Source organism: Alexandromys fortis, unplaced genomic scaffold (assembly GCF_014885135.2).
Source record: "Alexandromys fortis isolate MF-2015 unplaced genomic scaffold, M_Fortis_MF-2015_v1.1 scaffold_213, whole genome shotgun sequence".
In the NCBI taxonomy this organism is placed as follows: Eukaryota; Metazoa; Chordata; class Mammalia; order Rodentia; family Cricetidae; genus Alexandromys; species Alexandromys fortis.
Genome location: NW_026068093.1, coordinates 1,847,391 through 1,869,737, shown reverse-complemented (window position 1 = coordinate 1,869,737; position 22,347 = coordinate 1,847,391). Strand labels below are relative to the sequence as shown.

The 22,347-nt window shown below is 38.2% G+C and overlaps 1 protein-coding gene across 6 annotated transcripts in view; it reads right to left on the bottom strand.

The window, feature by feature from the left end:
• Nucleotides 1-22,347, bottom strand: part of Gigyf2 (GRB10 interacting GYF protein 2) — a 133,051-nt gene that overhangs the window by 89,692 nt on the left and 21,012 nt on the right. For 5 of the 6 annotated variants that reach the window (XM_050123096.1, XM_050123094.1, XM_050123098.1 and 2 more), the window contains 3 exons: nucleotides 13,874-13,956; nucleotides 3,796-3,925; nucleotides 2,740-2,835 (listed from right to left, as the gene is read on the bottom strand). In XM_050123096.1, the coding sequence (XP_049979053.1) occupies nucleotides 2,740-2,835; nucleotides 3,796-3,925; nucleotides 13,874-13,914 (267 nt within the window). In that variant the 5' untranslated portion in view covers nucleotides 13,915-13,956. Of the gene's footprint in view, nucleotides 1-2,739; nucleotides 2,836-3,795; nucleotides 3,926-13,873; nucleotides 13,957-20,483; nucleotides 20,504-22,347 lie in introns of those variants that run through there. The other variant, XM_050123097.1, reaches the window with a different exon arrangement.

Below are 22,347 nucleotides of genomic sequence, written 5' to 3'. Positions count from 1 at the left end.
CAACACGGGCTTTTATTTCCTTTTCTCTTTTTATTACTCTGGGAAGGAGGGGGGAGGGAGGAAGGGGAGAGGGAGGGAGGGAGGGAGGGAGGGAGGGAGGGAGGGAGGGAGGGAGGGAGAGAGAGAGAGAGAGAACTCTTGCAAACAAGTACTGTGTATGTATGGTGCATGCATACATGTATGTTCAGAGATACACTTGTGCAGAGGCCAGAAAAGACATAACATTCTATCTTTTTCCACTACTCCTTGAAACAGTCTCCCACTGAAACTGGAGCTAAGCTGTCAGTCAGCAAGCCCAGTGATCCTCCTGTCTCTGCCCTCAGAATCACTAGATTATAGACATGCACATGCCCAGTTTTTGCATGGCTACTAGGATCTAAATTCAGATCCTAGCTTGCTGTAGAAGCACTCAATCAACTGAGCCAGCTCTCCTTCCTTCCCCCTACAACTTACTTATTATTTATCTATTGTTTTGAGACAAGATCTCTCACTGAACCCAGAGACTGACATTTAGGCTAAACCGGCTAGCCAGCAAGTCCCCAGGGTCTTCTTTATACCTCCAAAAGCTGAGACTGCAAGCATGTGTCATTGCATACAACTTTACGTGAGTGCTGGAGAATCAATGTCCCCACTGTGCTGTCTCCCCAGCCCTGTAAATTTCTACATTTAAGTCACTTGATTTCCTACTCAATTACTAAAATATGCAAATATGTAGTTTTTTTTTTAAATGCTGCAAAACAAAAACCAAATATTGGAAGCTGAATTCAGGAACTACATTAAGAAGACCAAACATTAAGACCAAGTGGGCTTCATTCCACAGATGCAAGGTTGGTTCAACATATACAAACTAGTAAGTAATACATCATATAAAGAAACTTAAGAACAGCAATCACATCTCAATCAATGTAGAAAAAATATTTAACATAATTCAATGTACCTTCAAAATAAAAGTCCTAGAGATCTTAGACACTGAGGAAGAGGGGCTATCCAGTACAAAAGGGCCTGAAGGGCCAAGAACTGCCATCCCCTAGACTCAATAAGATGTAATGTTAAATCATTAACGTGTATCAACTATTATTACTGCACTGGAACCACACAAGGCTGGCTCTGTCAATAATCAGTCAAGTAAGTAAAGGGGAATGGCTCACAGGGCCCTATCCTTTCCCTCTGAACTATTGTTTTTAATAGGTTCGGGGGGGGGGGGTCACTGTCTTTAGTTGTGTGCCCTCTAACCCACCAAGTTCCAACCCATGGTCACACAGGTGTCTCTGGTTAATCTTAGCGGATCATAAACATGAACGTCTAAGAAAGATTTGTGAGATGGGGACAGAGTGGACGAGGTGGTAGAGAGATGGGAGGTCAGAATAGTCAATATGCAAAGGATTCATCCCTATGTACAATTAGAAAATAATAATAAAAATTAATTATTAACAAAAAGAAGGTACAGAGCACCTGAGGAATGAATGGCAACCGAGTTTGTTCTCTAGCCTCCACATGTACTGGCACATGCATGTGTATTTGTACACACAAAATGATGGACTTTGCTGTGGTGATGCACATCTACAATACAAAACACTTAAGAGGTGGAGGCAGGATCAGAAGTTCAAGGTTATCTTCAGCTGTGAGTTTAAGGCTACATTAGGCTAGGCTACATGAGACCCTGTCTCAAAATTTAAAAAGGTCAATTTTATGATGGGGATTTTGTCTCAAAGTTATTTTTTTTAAAAAAGAGTCAAATGGCAGGAGAACTTGCTTATCATGTACAAAGCTCTGAATATAATCCTCACCAATGCATGAAATCAGACATAATGCTCAATGCCTATATTCGCAGCACTCAGAGGTAGAGACAGGAGGAAGCTGAGGGGATTCTTCATTTAACATGGAATACAGAATTCCAACAAACTTCTTTTCTCCACTGCAGTGCAATATCTATAAACTCTTTGAAATCAATCTTTCACCTACATAAAATTAAAGTCACTACATAAAACTGCCGCTTTCTAGACCAAAAATCTTTCTTACAACATTACCACCACACCTTTAAAAAAGGAACCACCAAGAGCAGTGCTGACAGAAAGACGTCAGGAATGTTCTAAGCTAAAGATTTAAATTTCTTTCTCTAGTGGTTAAATGAATTCACTGGCAGGAATTCAGGTAGCAATCACCTGTGAAAAAGTACGCTTTTCTACAAAGATGATCTTCTCCTTTCTTCTTGGGAGTAATGACATCTCCCCTTAATCTGAATATTTTATAAAGGATAGTTTGCATTGTCCTTAAATTCTAGAAACAGGACTACAGAGACAGATTAGCAATTAAGAGCACTGGCTAATCTTCCAGAAGACAAGCGTCCAATTCCCAGCATCCACATGGTGGTTCACAATTATTTATACAACTATTTAAAACTCTGAAGTACTCTTCTGGCCTCTTTGGGGTCCAGGCACACATGTAGTACACAGAATACATGAAAGGCAAACATCCATATACATATAAAAATTAATTTTTTAATTAAAAAGAAAAAAGATCTAGGAAGATTTCCTGATCTCTGCATAATACTCATCAGTTTCAGAATCTGAAGCAAAACTTTGGCAACTCAAAGCCCTAAACATTCCAAACATCAATAAAAGAATGTTTAGCCTGTGCTGATGTGGCTATCCTTAGTATATCCTCAACAGTGATTTTCCAGATCCATACTATAAAAAGAAAAACAAGGGTTGGATCTGAGGCTCAGAGATAAGTACAAACCTGTTCTTCTTCTGTAAAGGGTACTAGAGCCAATGGTGGCAGGGGCTCCTCCTGTAGGATAGGCAGGAATTCTTTCTCCAGAAGGTCAAAAGGTATCTATGTGATAAATACAAGGCCATAAAGATGTTATTTCTCCAACTACAAGAAGATAAACCAAGACACTATTTTCTAGCAATGACTAATATAAATATAAAAAGTTTATTCAATTACAATTTACTTCTATTAATTATGCAGTTATTACATTAAAACTCCATTTACAACCAGGCATGGTGGTACATAGCTTTAATCTTAGCAGAGGGAGTCAGAGGGAGGCAGATCTGAGTCAGCCTGGTCTACACAGGGACCTTTAGGCTATCCAAGGCTATATAGTAAGACCCTGTCTCAATAAATAAAACAAAATACTCCAGTCACCCACCATCTCCATCCATGAAGCCACTTCCTTTGGACTTGGTATTAAGTTTGGTATTCCAAAGAACAGAGTAGAGGACTAAAAATCTCCACATTTAACTTAAAGCAGATGCTAAGGAAATTCCAAAGCAATTGTGTCTGTTCTTAGAAACTAAAATTTGTGATTCCCCATCTATTAATAAGTTAAAAATAACATATTGAGAAACACAAAAGATATTATCTTCCCTGGTCATCAGATAAGAAAAGCCTACACTATTTCATCCTGGTCCTTTTTTAAGTGAAGCAAGTGTCAATTTTAAAAGTTCTCTGTACTACACCTTTCTATTCAAGGGCAGGAGGGCAGGAAGAGGAAAGCTGGTCTTCCCTCAATCCGGACCCTGACTGGGAAGGAAAGTAAGAGGTACAACAGAGAGAAGGGAAAGAAATGGAGAAGGGAGAGAAGAGGAGGTATCAACAGTGCTGACTGTTCTGCTGCCACCAAGCCTCATGGGTCTTCTGGGCAGCACATCCCTCAGTCACTATTAACCACTCTATGTTTCAATGCTAGTAAGGGGAAAGATGGAAAAAGCAAGAGTCCATTAGATACAGATCAGTTTTACCGTCCATACTAGTCTCATCTACAATTCTCAACTCTTTGTATTTTCTTACCTTGTAGTCTTTAAGGAAAAGTGCTAACATTTCTTCTCTGCCATAACGATAATCTGCTAATTTATACTTTGGCAGGGCCGGAGAAAGAGGAGGGGAAGTGATACTCCCACCACTGGACAGAGCACGGAGCCTAAAATAGGAAAAAGAAAGAATACAAAATGAAGAGACAGATATTCTGACACTGCATGTTTTTTATATAATACAGTGTAAGATACACTGCTGCTCATAAAAAGAGCAAAAACTTCATTATCTTACGCAGCAAAGATTTTTGAGTTTAATACAAGCCTCCATCACAGCTCACTGAGAAATTCACTAAGTGCTAACTAGACACTCAGTGATAATTTAGCAATTCCAACACCTAAAGATGCCACGGTTGTCTCTAAGAAGCTTCAAGTTTGGAGAGAAGATTTCTTTTTTTTTTTTTTACCAAAATACAAAAGCAGGGACAATAAGACTCACAAAAAATTACTAAGTTTAATAGCAAGTATTGGTGAGGGTGTGAAACAACAGAAACACTCAAATAGAGCTCATAAGATCCTAAGTCAGCAAGAAGGCTCAGCAGGTAAGGGCACCTGGAACTCAAATAAAGGTGAAGATAAACAACTCTGAAGCTGTCATCTGATCTGCATATGCACATGTACACACACACACTTTTTTTTTTTAATTTTTAAAGTAAACCGAGAATGGTGACAAAAGCATTTAATCCCAGCACTCTGTAGACTGGGATTAAATAGGTGGATTTCTGAGTTCAAGGCCAGCCAGGACTAAAAAATGAGTTCCAAGACAGCCAGGACTACACAGAAAACTGTCCCAGGAAAAAAAAAAAAATCTTTTTTTTTTTTTTTTTTAAGAAAGATGTTTCAGCAGGGCTGGAGATGGCTCAGTGGTTAAGAGCATTGTCTGCTCTTCCAAAGGTCCTGAGTTCAATTCCCAGCAACCACATGGTAGCTCACAACCATCTATAATGAGGCCTGCAGACAGACTATTGTATACATAATAAATAAATAAATATATATATGTATATATATATATATTTTAAAAAAGAAAGATGCTTGGTTCCCAGCACCTGCATCAGGCAGCTCACAAGGGCCTGTAACTAGCTCCCGAAGATCCAAAGCCTGTAATCAAGTGCATTCACACAAAATTAAAAATATATTTAAAGGATTATAAGGTGTATGAATGTATGAAACTGTTCTTGTACTTTCTGATTACCATCCAAGACTGAAAAGAGAGATGAGGAGGGAGGGGTAAAAAATGAAACATAAAGGAGAAAGCTAAATGCAGAAACTTAAAAAGTAAGTTAAAAATGTCTTGAGGAGCCGGGCGGTGGTGGCACACACCTTTAATCCCAGCACTAGGGAGGCAGAGGCAGGCGGATCTCTGGGAGTTCGAGGCCAGTCTGGTCTACAAGAGCTAGTTCCGGGACAGGCACCAAAAAGCTACAGAGAAACCCTGTCTCGAAAAACCAAAAAAAAAGAAAAAAAAATGTCTCGAGGGATCATGCTTGCTCCTAGGTTTGAATCTCAGTACTACCGATAATAATTGTTTGGGGTTTCATTTTTTGTTTTTGAGACAATGTCTCATACAGCTCAGACTGGTTTGAACTTCACTATATATCGAAGGATGACCTTAAACTTCCTATCCTCCTGTCTTCATTTGCATCAGGCCTGAAAGCGGGCTCAGTTTTAGGCAGTATCTGCATCAAACTCAGGGCTGTATTCACACCCACAACTGAGCTGTTACCCAGCCCAAAGTAATGTTATAAAAAGAGAAAGAGTCAGGAACAGAAGGGGATATTCAGCAAAACTAGGAAAAAGAAGCTACTATCAAGTCATGATGGTACATGCCTTTAATCCCAGCACTTAGGAAGCCAAAGCAAGAGAACTCTATAAATTCAAGGCCAGCCTGGCCAGTCTACTATCAAGTTACAAGACAGTCAGGACTACACAGAGAACCCTATCTAAAAACAAAACAAAAAAAACCTGGGATAAGGGAAAGTACATTGGTTGTAGATAGGTTTGTTGGTTGGTTAATAATGTGGGGCTATCCAAAATTTTGTGCAGTAACAGATACAAAGACTGAAACACACTAAGTTACTTTAATTCATGTGATATAACCTAAAGGACAAGTTCAACAGATATTCTAAAATATATCCTCAAAACTGCTAAGCATTAAAAATTAATATGAAGACCAGTAGAATAAATATTTGTCTATTATTCAAAAAAGGGCACATGCTTAGTAAACATAAAAACATGTTTACACGCAGAAGTAATACTGTAGAGAAAAAGAATAGACACTACTAGTAAACTATGGTGAGAATGGTTCTTTCCAATGTTTCTATCTTCTTATCCCCTTTAAAAACATAACAGACAATTCTGAACATATAAGGAGATATTAAGAAGCATATAACAAACTCAAATGTACCAATCACTCAAGCCCAAAACTACAATCCATGGCCAACCTGGCTCTCTGTACCATGCCACTAAGTCTTTGATGCCATCTGGGTGGAAATTTTTGGTCTATTATTTTTATATGTAAATTATCATTAAAAGATTTTTTCAAGTCTGAAATTGCTGATCTTATCATTTAAATCAATAAGTGAGTATAGCTGATGTGTTGTATTGTTTTGGCAATCCCTCCCTTGTGGTAGTATATTATTCCATCATGAGACAAACAATGCCTACTTAGTTTCCTAAACTACTAACATGTACTTATGATCCATGTTTAGATACCTAACTTCGCTAACCTTCTCTTTTCTTGTAGCATTTCTGCAAAGAGAAACTAATCTCTTATATTATTTAGAATAGTGACTCAATGTTAGCAGTTTACACAGGAAGGAAAGAAAAAAATGTGTCTCTTATTTTCAAAATAATATTCAACAGTAATGAATTACTTCTTGATGTATTTAAATACAGTGAAACTATTTTTGACAATGTTCCCACTATCTCATCTTTGACTAGTAAGATACTCTCCGAATGGCTCCTGATGAGTCCTTTGGACATGCCCCTATTAAGTCTTTAAGTGCTCCAGGGTTATCGTATATAACTTCTTGCAATAGTCCCAGATTCCCCGTTTCTCCAAAGGAAGTCCCAGGAGTACTCACAACTACTGAGTTGGTCTTTGTTTCCTTTCAAATTCTTGACAGAGAATGTGGTTCAATGTCCAAAAGACATAATAAAGACAGAAAAACACTCCTCAAAGGAATAAGCCAACCACTGATAAAAGACCTTCAAGACACTGTTTCCCATTAGAATCTCAAAAGTTGGGCTCTATCTGTTGGGGAAATGGCTCAGTGGGTAAAGAACTTGCTAGGCAAGTGCAAAGGCATGAATTCAGATCCCCACTCACCCATGTTTTACAAGGGCAGATGTAGTAACAACTGCCTGCAATTCCACAGAAGACTAGAAATGGGAGAAGCTTACTGGCCAGTCTGTTTATTCAGCCTAAGTGTTCCAGGATCAATGAGAGAACCTGTCTCAGAAAATAAGCGTAAAGTGCCCACTTGGGAGGCAGAGGCAGGTGGATCTCTGTGAGTTCAAGGTCTACAGAGTGAGTGCGAGGATAGGCTAAAGATTCGCAGAAAAACCCTGTCTCAAAAAAAAAAAAAAAAAGGCTGGAGTGCAAAGGAAAAAAAACCTTCAATGCTGACTTCTGTTCTCTATGTGCACTCTCAACTACATAAACATGTGCATACACACACATGCGCGCGCGCGCGCACACACACACACACACACACACACGCACACACGCACACACGCACACGCGCACATAAATGCTCGGAAAAAAATTAAACTGAGCCTGTCCTGAAAAAGTAGGCAATTTAACTCTGAGAACTGGAAAATGTGTACATGTTAGTTCATTTGATCCAACTTAAGTTTCATAAAAACACAATATAAAATATAAGAAGTGTGAAGCTCAGTGATAGGACACTGACTAAGCATACAGAAGGCCTTGGGTTCCATCCCCAGCACTGAAGAAAAAAAAAAAAAAAGGAAGAAAGTGAACCTGGAAACTAATGCATCTGACTAGTCACCACAGAACTAAAATTAAAGGCTAGGATTTTTATGACTAATGTAATTATTCTATAAATGATGAGATCCCAAATTTTTATCTTAAACAGCCGATTTAATTGCCAGGCATTAATTTTAAAATATTAGAAATTATTTTAAGTATCTTCCATGTCATACTAAGTCAATATGCTTCCCAATAGTTTCTAACACTAGAGGGCACACCTAAGCCATTTCATGTAAAAACCACGGTGACTGATTCACCTGGTATTACCAGAGACTCCCTTATAGCCTAATTAATAGCCCTAATTTCTTAAAAAGCTCTCATACCAAGTTTTCAAGTTCATTTACTACTCTGTCCTTCCAACAGACTCCAATGGCTTCCCAAAGAGAGCAAACACCTCTTACAGGCACCATGTCTACTATTATAACACAATGAGAGTTTACTCTCCAGTATTTGTGAAGAGACTAAAGCAATTAAGATAGTTTATTGAATGGCCAGGCAGTATTGGCGCACACCTTTAATCCCAGCACTCGGGAGACTGAGGCAGGTGGATCCCTTTGAGTTCAATGCCAGCCTGGTCTACAAGAACTAGCTCCAGAACAGCTAGGATTATTACACAGAGAAACCCTGTCTACAAGGGGTTGGGGTGGGAAGATAGTTCATTGAGATGGAATAACCATTATAATCTGACTCAATAGTCAATTCTAAGTTCCCCTCACCTAGATATGTGGAAAAGCTGCAACGCATGTAGGTAATCTCCCTTCCAAAGGCCACCAGTGACCTTTATTTCTTCCACACAATTCTCTTTTCTAGAAATCTGATCTCCTGTGTTCTTCACGACACACACACACACATACACTCACACACATGCACACACACACACACACACACACACACACATATATATAATATGTACCAGTGACTACTTAGTAGTATACTACCTCACTTCTAGCTCTGTACTATTCAACCTTCCTCATTCCAGAAGTTTCTTACTTTGCTGTAAATTCAAAACCCAAACCAACCTGGCTTCTCACCACTGCATTGCTCTACAAAGTACATCAATAGCCTTAACACTGCAAAAAAAAAAAAAAAAAAAAAAAAAAAGATAAATATTCTAAACCCATGGCCTTCATCTCCCAGGCCACAACAGAGTCAAGTCCTACCATTCGTAGGAAATGACAGGGACCAGAACTCCCCAAAACCCCACTATACTCTCCAAACTTTCACTTACTACCATTCAAAATCCACACTTCCAACTTAAAAGGCAATTTGGAATGTCCGTATCTGTGTGATAGTCTGGGAATCAAAAACTATTTCTGCATAAGCTTTGGGTTTTCTTCTAGTCATGCTCTGACCTCCCTATACACACACACACACACACACACACACACACACACACGAGCGTGCACGCGCCATATATATGTAGTTGTATATATACACTCACACATACACTTAAGGCTCACACTTCACCTTCTCCCATCTTCTATATCCATTTATGATGTCTTACTTAATTCTAAATCTCTCACACCATTTCTAGTTCTTTCTCACACACTTTTGTAAGTATCTTGAACAATATAACTACTCTTATTCTATCTTCCAAAATTCTCATTCCAAATGCAAATGTGACTAAACTCTCAATTCTTTGTTGGTACACAATGGCCAAACAAACTTAACAAGTGTCAAAAATAGTGTCTCCAAGCTCACCTCTTCCTTTCCCACATTTCACATTAAAGGAAAATGTCTTGAAGTTTATTTCTTACATCTGCAAACTCCTGCATCCTTGTCTTTAAACATGCCCTTTCTGTAGTGAGAAATATTTAAATATTTTCTGAACCTTTATCAGGAACAGGCAAGAAGAAATACACTAGAAACAACCAAGTTAACTGGCAAATACAGGAAAGAGAAGCAGAAAAGTAACACATAGCAGGAAGATGGGGGGGGTTAGACTGCAGCAGGAACTTGACAACTAGGTTTTGGTTTTTTGTTTGTTTTTAAACAAATATTCTCTTCTAAAGTACCTTTAGACAGCAGCTCATTCACTGTCCCTTAACCCCTTTTGAGAACTGGAAAAAAGTAACACATTCCATCTGACAGAACTTGTATTTTTCTCAGAGTATGGACAGTCATCTAGCAGCCTCAGGCTTACATTTGCGTGCCCCTAGCCACATTTAGGGATGAAGCCTTTATTCAACCAAACTTTATGGAGTGCCTAACTAATCACTGGTGCACTAACTCAAAAGATTGGCCAACACTGAGAAATAACAGTGTCCTTAATAGTGGAATTAGTTCTTTCCTAAGGCAACCACGTTGAGAAAAGAGACGTACCTCAAAATGGTTCACTGTATTAACAGAGGAAGTGCTGGAGGGAGGAGAGGTGACAACCCTCTCCCTCTCTTTTGTAAACAAAGACCAGAGACTTCCTTGAGAGCACAGAAATGAAGACAAAGGAGACCCTAGGAGAGCTTCTGTCTTCCCCAGAAAGCAAGATGTCTATAAATGTTCTCGCTATAATAAAGTCTTCTGAAGTTATCTGAGTAGATTTCCAGTCCTTAAATTTTTCTCAAATCTGATTTTTTTAGATATCTTGAAGTATACATTTGCAAAGAAAAAAGAGTAGTAGGACATAAACCAATATTTTTTTTGTGGTAGGGCTATGGATAATTTAGTCTTTTTCTGTTTTTTTCCATAGTACTGTTTCCTCCAAATGTTCTTGTTAATAGAACCAACAAAAAAAAATTCTATTAAGACCTAATCTTAATCAAAAGTATTTAACACCAAAACAACTCATCAAGATAGTACTTTAAGCACTCAAGAAGCTGAGGCAGGTAGATCTCTGTAAGTTCTAAGACAGCCAGAGCTACAGAGAAACCCTGTCTCAAAAAAATAATAGAAAAAAAGAGTTTTGTCAAAGACAACATAAGCACACAGAGGAAGTGAATTAAATTAAAACTATCTTTTTGATGGTTAATCTGTACGGTGTCATCTAAACCTTAAATTAACATTAAAACTTTTGATTTAATAATTCTACTTCAAGGGAATTAATCCAAAGAAAATTATCAGAATAGAAACAAAATCATTCAGAAGTATACATATATCATTTACAGTAACAAAACATTGAAAACAACTTTACTTTCCAACAATTCATTCTTTCATTTAATAGACATTTATTGAGTGCCTACGAGCCAGGCTCTGGAACTACAGCAGTAACAAGCTATACAACAATCCAGACCAAATGCCTGCTCACAATGGAGCTCACAGTCTAGAGAGCTAGAGGCTGCATTCTGAGCAAGAAGTATTTACTATATCACATTTTGATATAGACACTAAAAAAGTTAGGGAGTATAAGGAGAGGATACAAGCTGTACAGTCAGAAAGTCTAAAGTAGTAACATTTGAAGAAAGGCATTTAAAACTGAGTATTTTTTTTATACCTAGAAATTATTTTCATCATTAACTCTGTCATATCCTTTTACACTATTTTGGTGAATCTATAATTCCTTTCCTTATTCTAATAAACAATCCACAACCTAATGATTCTGTTGGGTTTGGTAAGGCTATACAGGTATGGTCCTTCCTGACAATTTTTAATGTTCTCCTATCAACACAACTGCCCCAGATAAGGTCTAGAGGGAAGGATGGGAGGAGAAAATTTTCAATTACAAGTGTAATTTTTAAAACTAAGATGAAAAGCTTTTAAAAGAAAAAAAAGTCATTTTATACATCACTTGTTAAGCACTGTATTAAAAGTCATAAATGTTTCTGCATGGTTCAGAGTTACAAAATGACTCAACATAATCACTCTCGTCCTTGATTTTCAACTATTCTGAACACAGTTCCTCATATCAAGACTTATAATGAACATGTTACATGAAGAAAATATGCCAAAAGTCTCCAATGACAACAAGGTAACTTTCTAGTACAGGGTTATTTTGACTACCTTGACTGATGGTATAATTAAGGCTGTGCCTACTTAAACTCTGCACTCCTCAGTAAAGGCTCCTAATGATACAGGATTAACCTAGGTAACAACGATAAGTTTCTGATTAAGGACAGAACTGATGACTACCGTCTGCTAAAGTTGACTCAGTTCAAATTAAACACCTTATAAATACTTCAGGGTACAATAAGGAGGGCAAGTAAGACACTCCTGACAGATTGAGCCAATGGCAAAGAGATACCTGCAAATGATTTGATGTTCAGTAACACATGTCATAGAACAGCAAACTTTCTGCAAAGGGCTAGGAGAAAATGTACAAGCTCTGAGAACTAGGCAGCCTCTAATACGACTATTTATCCCTGCCAGAGTTAGCACAAAACTATCAAGGTAACATGGAAACAAAAAAAGCATGGCTGTCTTCCAATGAAATTTTATTCACAAAAACTTTACTTGAACTCCAACAGGATTCCAGTGCAAACCAGAGATGTAAGATTTTAAAAAAAAAAAAAATCAAGAATATCACCAGTTTGGTTGGTTGGATTGTTTTTGTTTTTAATTCTTTGGTTTTGGTTAAATTTTCTGGCTTCTTTTTCACTTCATATTATTAGCAAGATGCTGTAAGAAAAAACCCTCTAAGTGCCTCAGTGATTTTAATATGGTTTTACAAAGAAAAACATGTGAGAATGTATTAGTACAAAAGAAAAGTAATAATAGCAGAACAGCTGCACACACTATGGTTTACAAAGTGAACTACATGAATTTAAATCTACCTGATTAAAGAAGTTAATATAGTATGAATAAAGATTTAGCTTAAGAATGCTAAATGTTTTTATACTACTAACAGCTATGAACAGCCTCTACATCTGGAGAACTAGTTAAATGATAGTACATCCATACAATGAAACTACTTAAAAGAACCAAAAAAATGTTTATTGAAAAAGGTTTTGTTTGCTTTAGGCTTTTTTGTTAAGGTTACAAGATTGAATGCACAGTTTGATCCTATTTTGTGAAAATAAATACACATATACACAAATAAGATACAGAAAACCACTTGGAAAGATACACCATGATATTTACAGTGGGTACTAAGGATCAAATTAAGGTATTTATTCCTTTTCCTTGCTTACTTATAATTTCTGATTTTTCTAGAAACAGTGATTTAGAAATAAGTAAATTCTTTTTTAAATATAAAATAACTGAAACAGGTGCAGCATTGTTTAGATCAACATTTTCAAAATAAACTCAAACTACAGGCAATTTGTCGATTCACAGAACTTCAAATGTTTTCTCACTTAGTCTCCAAATGCTAACCATGAAGGTTAAGAATATCTAGGAAATACATATCAAAAGAAGTGTATATGATCAAGTAAGTTCGTAAGACTCTTCAAACAAGGAACTCCTACAGAAGTCTTACAAACCACCACCTAAACATACAGAATGCTGACGCTAATCCAATTCCTCCTTTAGATACTGCCTTTGACATTACCAAAGGGTTTTGTTCCAAGTATGAATGGAAAATTAACTATCATTATTCACGTCACTGAAGAGAGGATCTTCAATCACCAACTTTGGGGGGGAAAGAAGAGGGGGGGAAAGCCACACTATAATGTGATGGATCTCAAAATTCCATGAGAATTCCATATTCGGGGTCCAAACATATCTGTAAGAGACTCAAAGGTCAATTAATTGTTATTATGGCAAATGCTAACTCAGCTCTAGATGGGCTACTGCTAATACCCAGTATTAATTCTGGACCACCTGCTTAGCCCATCAATAAAAAAGTTTCAAATGCTTCCATTAAAACTATTTTTAAATAAGCATATCAATAGAAAAATAGATATTAAAGTATTACTGTTATAGTTATGTAAAATTGTTTATACATACACAAAGGTTCAAAAATAATTTTGTAGGGTGGTAGAACTATAGAGTTTTAATTTCGTTATCCACACCTAACCAACCCAAGAAAAATTCGAGAATATTGTCCTTTATCAAATATGATACTATAAGCTAGTCACATTTTTAAACTATACATGTGAAACAGAAATGTGCATTTATACACCACCCAGTTCCTGTGTAACTCTTACTAGTGAATTGTGTCATTCAATATCAAATAAGACAAGACTGAACTCACCATTCAGGCCCAAAGTTTAGTGTCTGGGTTTCTGCTGCCATTCTTCTTCGTATTTTTAAAAAGATTTTTGTGTGTGGAAAAACCTGTTAAATAAAAAACACATCTTTGTCAAACAATGTCAAGAAAAAGTGAAGTATACCAGATCAGAACAAATAGCTAGACAATGTGTGATCTGCTTATAATCTCCTAAGAATGAGAGTTTTTAATGATTATTTACAGCAATGCAGCTGGCAAAAATGAAATGAGTAAATCTATCCCTCATTTCATTTTGCCAGCTGCATTGCTGTTAAAAAAAAGTCTCATAAAGATAGATAGATAGATAGATAGATAGATAGATAGATAGATAGATAGATAGACAGACAGACAGACCGACCGACCGACCGACCGACCGACCGACCGACCGACCGACCGACCAACCGACATTGGGCAGAGTAGTAAACACCTTTAATCTAAACACTCAGGATGCAGAGGCAGGTGGATCCCTGAGAGTTCTAGGCCAGCCTGGTNTTAAAAAAAGTCTCATAAAGATAGATAGATAGATAGATAGATAGACAGACAGACAGACAGACAGACAGACAGACAGACCGACCGACCGACCGACCGACCGACCGACCGACCGACCGACATTGGGCAGAGTAGTAAACACCTTTAATCTAAACACTCAGGATGCAGAGGCAGGTGGATCCCTGAGAGTTCTAGGCCAGCCTGGTCTCCATAGTGAGTTCTAAAACTAGGGCTATGTAAAAACAGCCTCAAAAAAAAAAAAAAAAAAAAAAAAAAAAAGGAGGAGGAGGAGGAGGTAACAACAAGCAAATAATAAGTTTAATGGGGATGAATATGGGAGTAGAAGGTAGTAACCAACACAAAGGATGCATGAAAAATACTTATAGAGGGCTAGAGAGATGGCTCAGAGGTTAAAAGAACTGACTGCTGTTCTGAAGGTACTGAGTTCAATTCCCAGCAACCACATGATGGCTCACACCCATCTATAATTAGATCTGGTGCCCAGAATACTATATACATAATAAATAAATTTAAAAAAAAAAAGTGATGGTGACACGTGCCTTTAATCCAAGAACTTGGGAGGCAGATCTCTGTGAGGCCAGATTACAAACCAAGTTCAAGGACAGGTTCCAAAGCTATACCAAGAAACCCTGTCTCAGGAAAATCAAAAAGAAGTGGGGCGGTGGTGGCATACCCCTTTAATCCCAGGCAGAGAGGCAGGCGGATCTCTGAGAGTTTGATGCCAGCCTGGTCTACAAGAGCTAGTTCCAAGACAGGCTCCAAAGCTACAGAGAAACCCTGATGGGCGGGGGGAGGGGCACACCAAACCAAACCAAAAAAAAAAAAAAAATCAAAAAGAAACCCACTACTCTGTAAGCTGATTTAAAAGTGAAATTTAAGGGGGGGGGGGGGACAGAAGTTTGGAACATAGATAACCCTGAGTGAGTAGATAATGTTTCCCCAGAAGACATGGGTTATTAAATGAAAATATCAGTGGGGGCAAAACAAAGCCCCAAAATAACACTGGCTATTGCCATTGTTCTTGATTACCTACCAGAATAAGATGGTAACACCCTATTACTGAAGTCACAACACATTTGGTTATAGGACATAAATCAAGGTGGAAGCGACCTGAAATTTTCATAGTGCCAGAAGGTGCTATGCAGGAGGAACAAAGCATCAATGTATTATACAGCAATGAAGCCTGAATGCTGTAATGCCAACCTGCCAAGGTATAATGTGCTCACTAGTACAATAGTGGCAAGAAAGTAATGCAGGTAGCCAGGCACTTTCTAACTAGATTTGAGGCCTGCTCTAAAGAAAGGAATCCATGCCAAGTACTATGAACTAGATCAGAAGTCCGTGGCCCAGAAGGTCATAAGCCTCAGGGAGGAACCTTTTACTATCGGTTTTGCTAAATGGACACCTTATAAAAGTACACAGACAGGAAAACCCCTGAGATTTGCTAGATGGTCGGTCAATCCAAACCAGTAAGTGAAAGGTTCTTCAGTGAAACCCTGTCTCAAAACAATCAAGTGGAAATCAACTAAGAAGACACCAAACATTCACCTCTGGCCATCATATTCATATGCACACACAGGCACATAGAACATACAAGTGTATACAGTATACACTTAAGTGTATAACAAATATGCCAAAAAAATTTTTAAAGTCCAAACTGCTTATATCATTTTTAAAGTTATCACAAGCACCAAATCATCACTAAATTTTAAACAGATAATAGTGGAACCAGGCATTTATACACCTATAGCTCCAGAATACTTGTAATCCCAGCATATCTGCAATCCCAACACTTAGAGGCTAAAGCAAGAGGATCTGAGTTCAAGGTCATCCTGGATTTCAGAAAGATTCGTCTAATACATAGAAATGGAACTGTTTCAGACATTTTGAGTGACATGCTGCTACTACTACACAGCTGGGAAAAAGAGAAAGGTGGAACACTACTGTGTTCTTACATGTGTGTATGTGAAGACCAGAGATGGCTAACAGGTATATTCGTCAATCAATCTCTACTTTACTTTTTGTGACTAGAAGCTAGAGCTGACTGAGTTGGTTAGACTAGCAAGACAATTTGGTTAGATTAGCCAGCCAGCAATGCTCAGGGATGCTGTTTCTGCCTCCCCAGTGCTCAAACTATAGGCATGTGCCACTATACCCAGGTTTTGAATGAGCATTCTAGGGGATCATACCTGGACCCCAATGCTTGCATGGCAAGTACTTTACTGAGGTAAAAAAAAAAAAAAAAAAAGAAGTTTCTCTAGACTCTTTTCCTTTTAACAGGTATACAAAAATGATACACTGTGTAATAAAAATCTATTAAAACTCCATTAAGAGTTTTTTTTTCTTTTTCATTTTCCTGTGGGTATGTGCACTTGAGCTTACATGTTTGCATTTGTGGGGAATGCATGTGCATGTGGAAGCCCTTATTTGGTATTAGGAATCATTCTTGATATTTTTTCCACCTTGTTTATTATAGCAGAGTCTCTCAATTGAACCCAGAGCTCACCAGCATTGCCAGTCTCCTTAGCCAGACTCATCTGAGGATCCCTTGTCCCTGACTTCTCAGGCTAGAATTAAAGGCAAGTTGCCACATCCACCTGATATTTATATAGGTTCTGGGTAATGTAGGAGGGTCATCTGTCTACGTATTACTTTCATTGGTTAATTAATAAAGAAACTGCTTGGCCTGATAGGTCAGAACATAGGTCGGTGGAATAGACAGAACAGAATGCTGGGAAGAAGGGAAGTGAGACATGCCATAGCTCTCCTCTCCGAGATGGACGCAGGTTAGAATCTTCCCTGTAAGCCACGACACCGTGGTGATACACAGATTACTAGATATGGGTTAAAGCAAGATGTGAGAGTTGGCCAGTAAGAGGATAGAGCTAATGGGCCAAGCAGTGTTTAAATGAATACAATTTGTGTATTGTGGTTTTTTTTAAATATTTATTTATTATGTTTATAATATTCTGTCTGTGTGTATGTCTGCAGGCCAGAAGAGGGCACCAGACTTCATTACAGATGGTTGTGAGCCACCATGTGGTTGCCAGGAATTGAACTCAGGACCTCTGGAAGAGCAGGCAATGCTCTTAACCACTGAGCCATCTCTCCAGCCCCCAATTTGTGTGTTGTTATTTCGGGTGTAAAGCTAGCAGGGTGGTGGGACGCAGCCCGCCGCTCCTTCTACATCTGGGGATCCAAACTCCAGTCCTCAGGCTTGCATGGCAAAGACTTTAACCACAAAGCGATCTCCCAAGTTCTCTAAAAGAACTCTTTTTTAAAACACAAAATATGAAAAATCTGTGCCAGACTTCCTGAGATTATCATTCTTGCAGAGGACACAGGTTCAGTTCCCAGTTCCCACATGGTGATACACGCACACACATACATGTTTTGCCTAAAACAAATAAAATAAATGCATTTTTTTAAATCCTTTTTGTTATTGTTTGTCCAACTTTTTGGGTTCCCTCCCCCCAGACCGGTCTCTACACAGTCCTGGCTATTCTGGAACTATGTAGATCAGGCTGGCCTCAAACTCAGAGATCCACCTGCCTATCCTTCCCAAGCACTGGGATTAAAGGCATGCCATTTGTTTTTTAATCTTAATTCTTTTTAAACCACTATTTCAAACTCTACCTATCCTAATGCTTTCAAATGAACTTTGAGGGGGACTACTGCAAAAGTGATCTAAATTTCTAAAGCAAGTCACGGATTGAACTAGAATGGATTTAATTTGAAATTACTTGGTATCTATGAAAATACTTTAAAAAAAAAACACAGAGCAATTTATTCTTTAACTTACCACAAGGCCATCACATATGATCACACAGGTTGTCAAAGCACCACACTACACAGTTGTTACTAACACAATAAAAACAGAACCCCTAGAGTTAGGTATGGACTCAATTCCAGACTGCAGTCTTAAGCTGTAAGAGGAGCCCCCTGAACACAGGGAGCAGCTAGGGAACAAATGAGCAGAAAAATCCTGTTCTAGTACACCTGATCATCCTCACTATATGTACTGCAAAACCTCACAAACACCAAATGCCCCAAAGCTTGAACCCAGCTACTAATTATAACATGGTTCCCTAGAATTATTTCCGGGTGCAACATTTCTGGAGAACGCTAAGAACAATCCAAGTAAATTAATTCTCAATATAGCAAACAGAAGAGTGCTCTGATCCTTTTCCTTATGAATTAAAGGAGAAAAATCTGGGGCTGGAGAGGTGGCTCAGAGGTTAAGAGCATTGCCTGCTCTTCCAAAGGTCCTGAGTTCAATTCCCAGCAACCACATGGTGGCTCACAACCATCTGTAATGAGGTCTGGTGCCCTCTTCTGGCGGCCAGCAGGCATACACACAGACAAAATATTGTATGCATAATAAATAAATAAATAAATATTTTTAAAAAATAGGAGAAAAATCTAACTTAAGCACTGAACACCTTACTCAATCCTGAGTTCCAGACCCTAGATTACTCCTTCCCAATCAATTTAATAGGCAGAGTTTAATAAACTTCTGGAAGGACTATCTTACACAGTTCCTCTGAATTATAAAACATTAGTTGAAATGTAAATTATGCCTTATCTCCGAACAGTCTTTTCTAAACTAAGAGCTGGGTGCTAAAATGAGAATAGTCTTCCCATCTTTTTTTTTTTTTCCTGCTTTTTGGGGGGTGGGGATTGGAGGGAACAGAATCTCATTGTGTAGCCTTGGCTGCCCTGAGGATCTTAGTCTGTAGATCAGACTGGCCTCAAACTCATAGAGATCAGTCTGCTCTGTATGTACCACCACACCCAAGGGCATCATTTCAAACCCTACCCAGTTAAATATTTTCAACTCAAACCCCTACAAAGCCTCCTGACCTTTGGGAAACAGCTTTGAATTTGTAAAACTTGGGATCTGAAGCTGACTCTGAACTCTACTCAGCCAAGCTCCTCTCTAGATTGCCTTCTCTTCACACCAGTTAATTTTTCCTCCATGATTAGTACTATCTGGTACTATTTTGACCCAAGCTTTTCTGTATCTCCCTTCCTAACTTTCCCAAGAATAATCATGACTTATTTAACTATAAATTTCTCAAGTGCTGTCTCTACTAAGTACCTGTGGCTAGAACTATGCTCAAAAGTGTGTAATGGCAAAAAGGGCACAGAGGAAATGAAGACAAATTTTCTAAATAATCTGGGAAAGAGAGCTTGGGAGAAAAGACCCACCTACCTTGTCCCAAATTACAAACTTGATTTTTTTTCCTACTGTATTACTTTGTATGTCATTCTAAATCAATTAAATAAACTTACCTCAAAGCAGGGAGCTTTGATAAAGGTACCACTGTTTTGAAAGTCTGGTGGTCAAATCACACTGAAAAAGCCAATCATGTGAAACTCCTGAAATCCTTTACCTATCATTTTCTCTCAATTACTGCTAACTCTTAGAGAGTCTTCTTACATCCTTTCAATAGTCTGAATTCTTTTAACTCATCTAATTAGAACAAAATTTCTAAACTAGATATGGTAGTGCATGTACAGTACAAAATCAAAGGAAGAAATGTGTTGAAGGATAGTTAGTCTGCATGTACTATGTAGCCAGACCCTATCTTCAAAATAATTAAAATTTTTAGAAATCCAATTTGCAAAGCTAGAGGAATGGCTCAGCAATTAGAAGCACATACTGCTCTTGCAGAGGACCGAAGTTTGATTCCCAGGAACCACAAAAAACAACACACAACTACCTATAACTCAGTTTGGCAGAATTAGACACTCTCTTATGGCTTCTCGTGGAGATGGCGGTAGGAGAATCAGGAGGTCAAAGTCAACCTCAGCTACAAAGTGAGTTGGAGGCCAGCTTAAGATACATAAACCTCTGTCAAAAAAAAAAAAAAAATCTGGATGGAGGGGGTCAAGCAAATGTCTCAGTATATACACTGTGCTAGAAGGTTACAAGTAGAGAAAGACCATATGGTTAGAAACATCTGCAACTCACAACTTTCACCTAACTCATCTCTAGCTTCCTCCCCTGGATATACAACTGTCATCCTGTTCACCATTTCCACAACACAATAATTTTCAGTAAGCCAATAATTACTCTCACCTGAAATGTTAAAAATTTACAAAGTGTTCCTCCATACCTCTTTTTATGTTCACCTGTATGTAGTGGAAAGAAGAATAACTATTATTTTCTACATACTAGAATTACACTATAAATCTAGGGATGCTTAACATGGAATATGCCCTGGCTTCTATCCTTGATGTCTCATAAACATGGCATAATGGGACTTGCTGCAATCCCCAGCACTGGAGAGATGGAGGCAGAAAATCAGAAGTCAAGATAATCCTCAGCTACACAGCAAGTTGGAGAATACCCTGGGATACAGGAGACTGTGTCTCCAAAAAAAAATCCTATTATATCCTCTATTTTGAAAAATTTAGTACAGCTTAAGGGACAAATTTCTAACATATATACAATAAAGTCAAATTTTTTTTAGCCCATTAAAAAAGTTTTAAGAATTATGTTATTTTTTATGCGTGAATATTTTGCCTGCATGTATGTATGTGTACCATAGACATTCCTGGTGTTACGTACGTTTGTAAGCCACTATGTAGATGCTGGAAACTAAACCTGGGTACTCTGCAATAGTAACACTGCTCTTAATCATTGAGTCATCTCTTGAGCTTCAAGTCATAGTTTTGTAAAAGTTATATGTTTATAAAACAGGTAACTTCAAGTTTTTGCTGTCAGGAATGAACAGTGCTTTAAACACTCTATGTTTTAAATACTAAACAGATTCCCAAAATCAGTTGCTTCTTAAAAATGGCATATAATACAATGATTTCTTGTTTTGAGACAAGATCTCACCAAGTAGGCTACTGGTCCAGAACTCATTATCCTCTATCCTCTCTCAAGTACTGAAATCACAGGAGCGTACTACCAAGATCAGCAAATATACTGACTTTAGAAAAATCCATTTCAAGTTCTTCTTCCTTTTTTTTTTTTTTTTGTTTTGTTTTGTTTTGTTTTCCAAAACAGGATTTCTCTGTAGCTTTGTGACCTGTCCTGGAACTCTCTCTGTGTAGACCAGACTGGCCTCGAACTCAGAGAGATCCACCTGCCTCTGTCCCCCGAGTGCTGGGATTAAAGGTGTACACCACAACTGCCTGGCCCATTTCAAATTCTTTACAGTAAGTTTAACATTATAGATACTATACACTGAATATAACTGCCAATAAAGGTTCCATGTTGCCATTTTTGTGATGAAGTCCCAGGGTGTGGGAGGGAGGCACTGTGCATGCTAGGTAGATGCTCCCTTCCAGTCTTATACTGTTATTTTTTCAATACCTTTTTTTTTTCTTTTTCGATACAGGGTTTCTTTGTGTAACAGCCCCAGCATCCTGGAACTCACTCTGTAGACCACTCTGTAGACTCCTCTGCCTCTGCCTTTGCCCCAAGGGCTGGAATTAAAGGCTTGTGCCACCACCATCTAATCACTTATACCTTTATCAGTTTATAAGAGACAAGGGTGAGAGAGAAGGCACAGTCAGCATTATAAGCAGGAGGGCCTCATTTCAAACCTTAGAATCCACATTTTAAAAGTCAAGAATCAATGGTGTACTTTAGTAATCCAAGTGTTGGGTAGGCAGAGGCAAATGGATCCTGAGGCTCACTGGCCAGCCAGTCTAGCCTAATCAATGAACTCAGGCCTATGAGAGAACTCGTCTTTAAAAAAGGGGGTAGGGTTGGGGGGGCTGGAGAGATGGCTTATAGGTTAAGAGCATTGACTGTTCTTCTAGAGGACCTGAGTTCAATTCCCAGCAATCACAGTGAATCACAACCATAAATAATGAGATCTGATGCTCTCTTCTGGCGTGCAGGCACAACTGCAGACAGAACACTGTATAGATAATAAATAAATCAGGAAGGAAGGAAGGAAAGAAGGAAGGAAGGAAGGAAGGAAGGA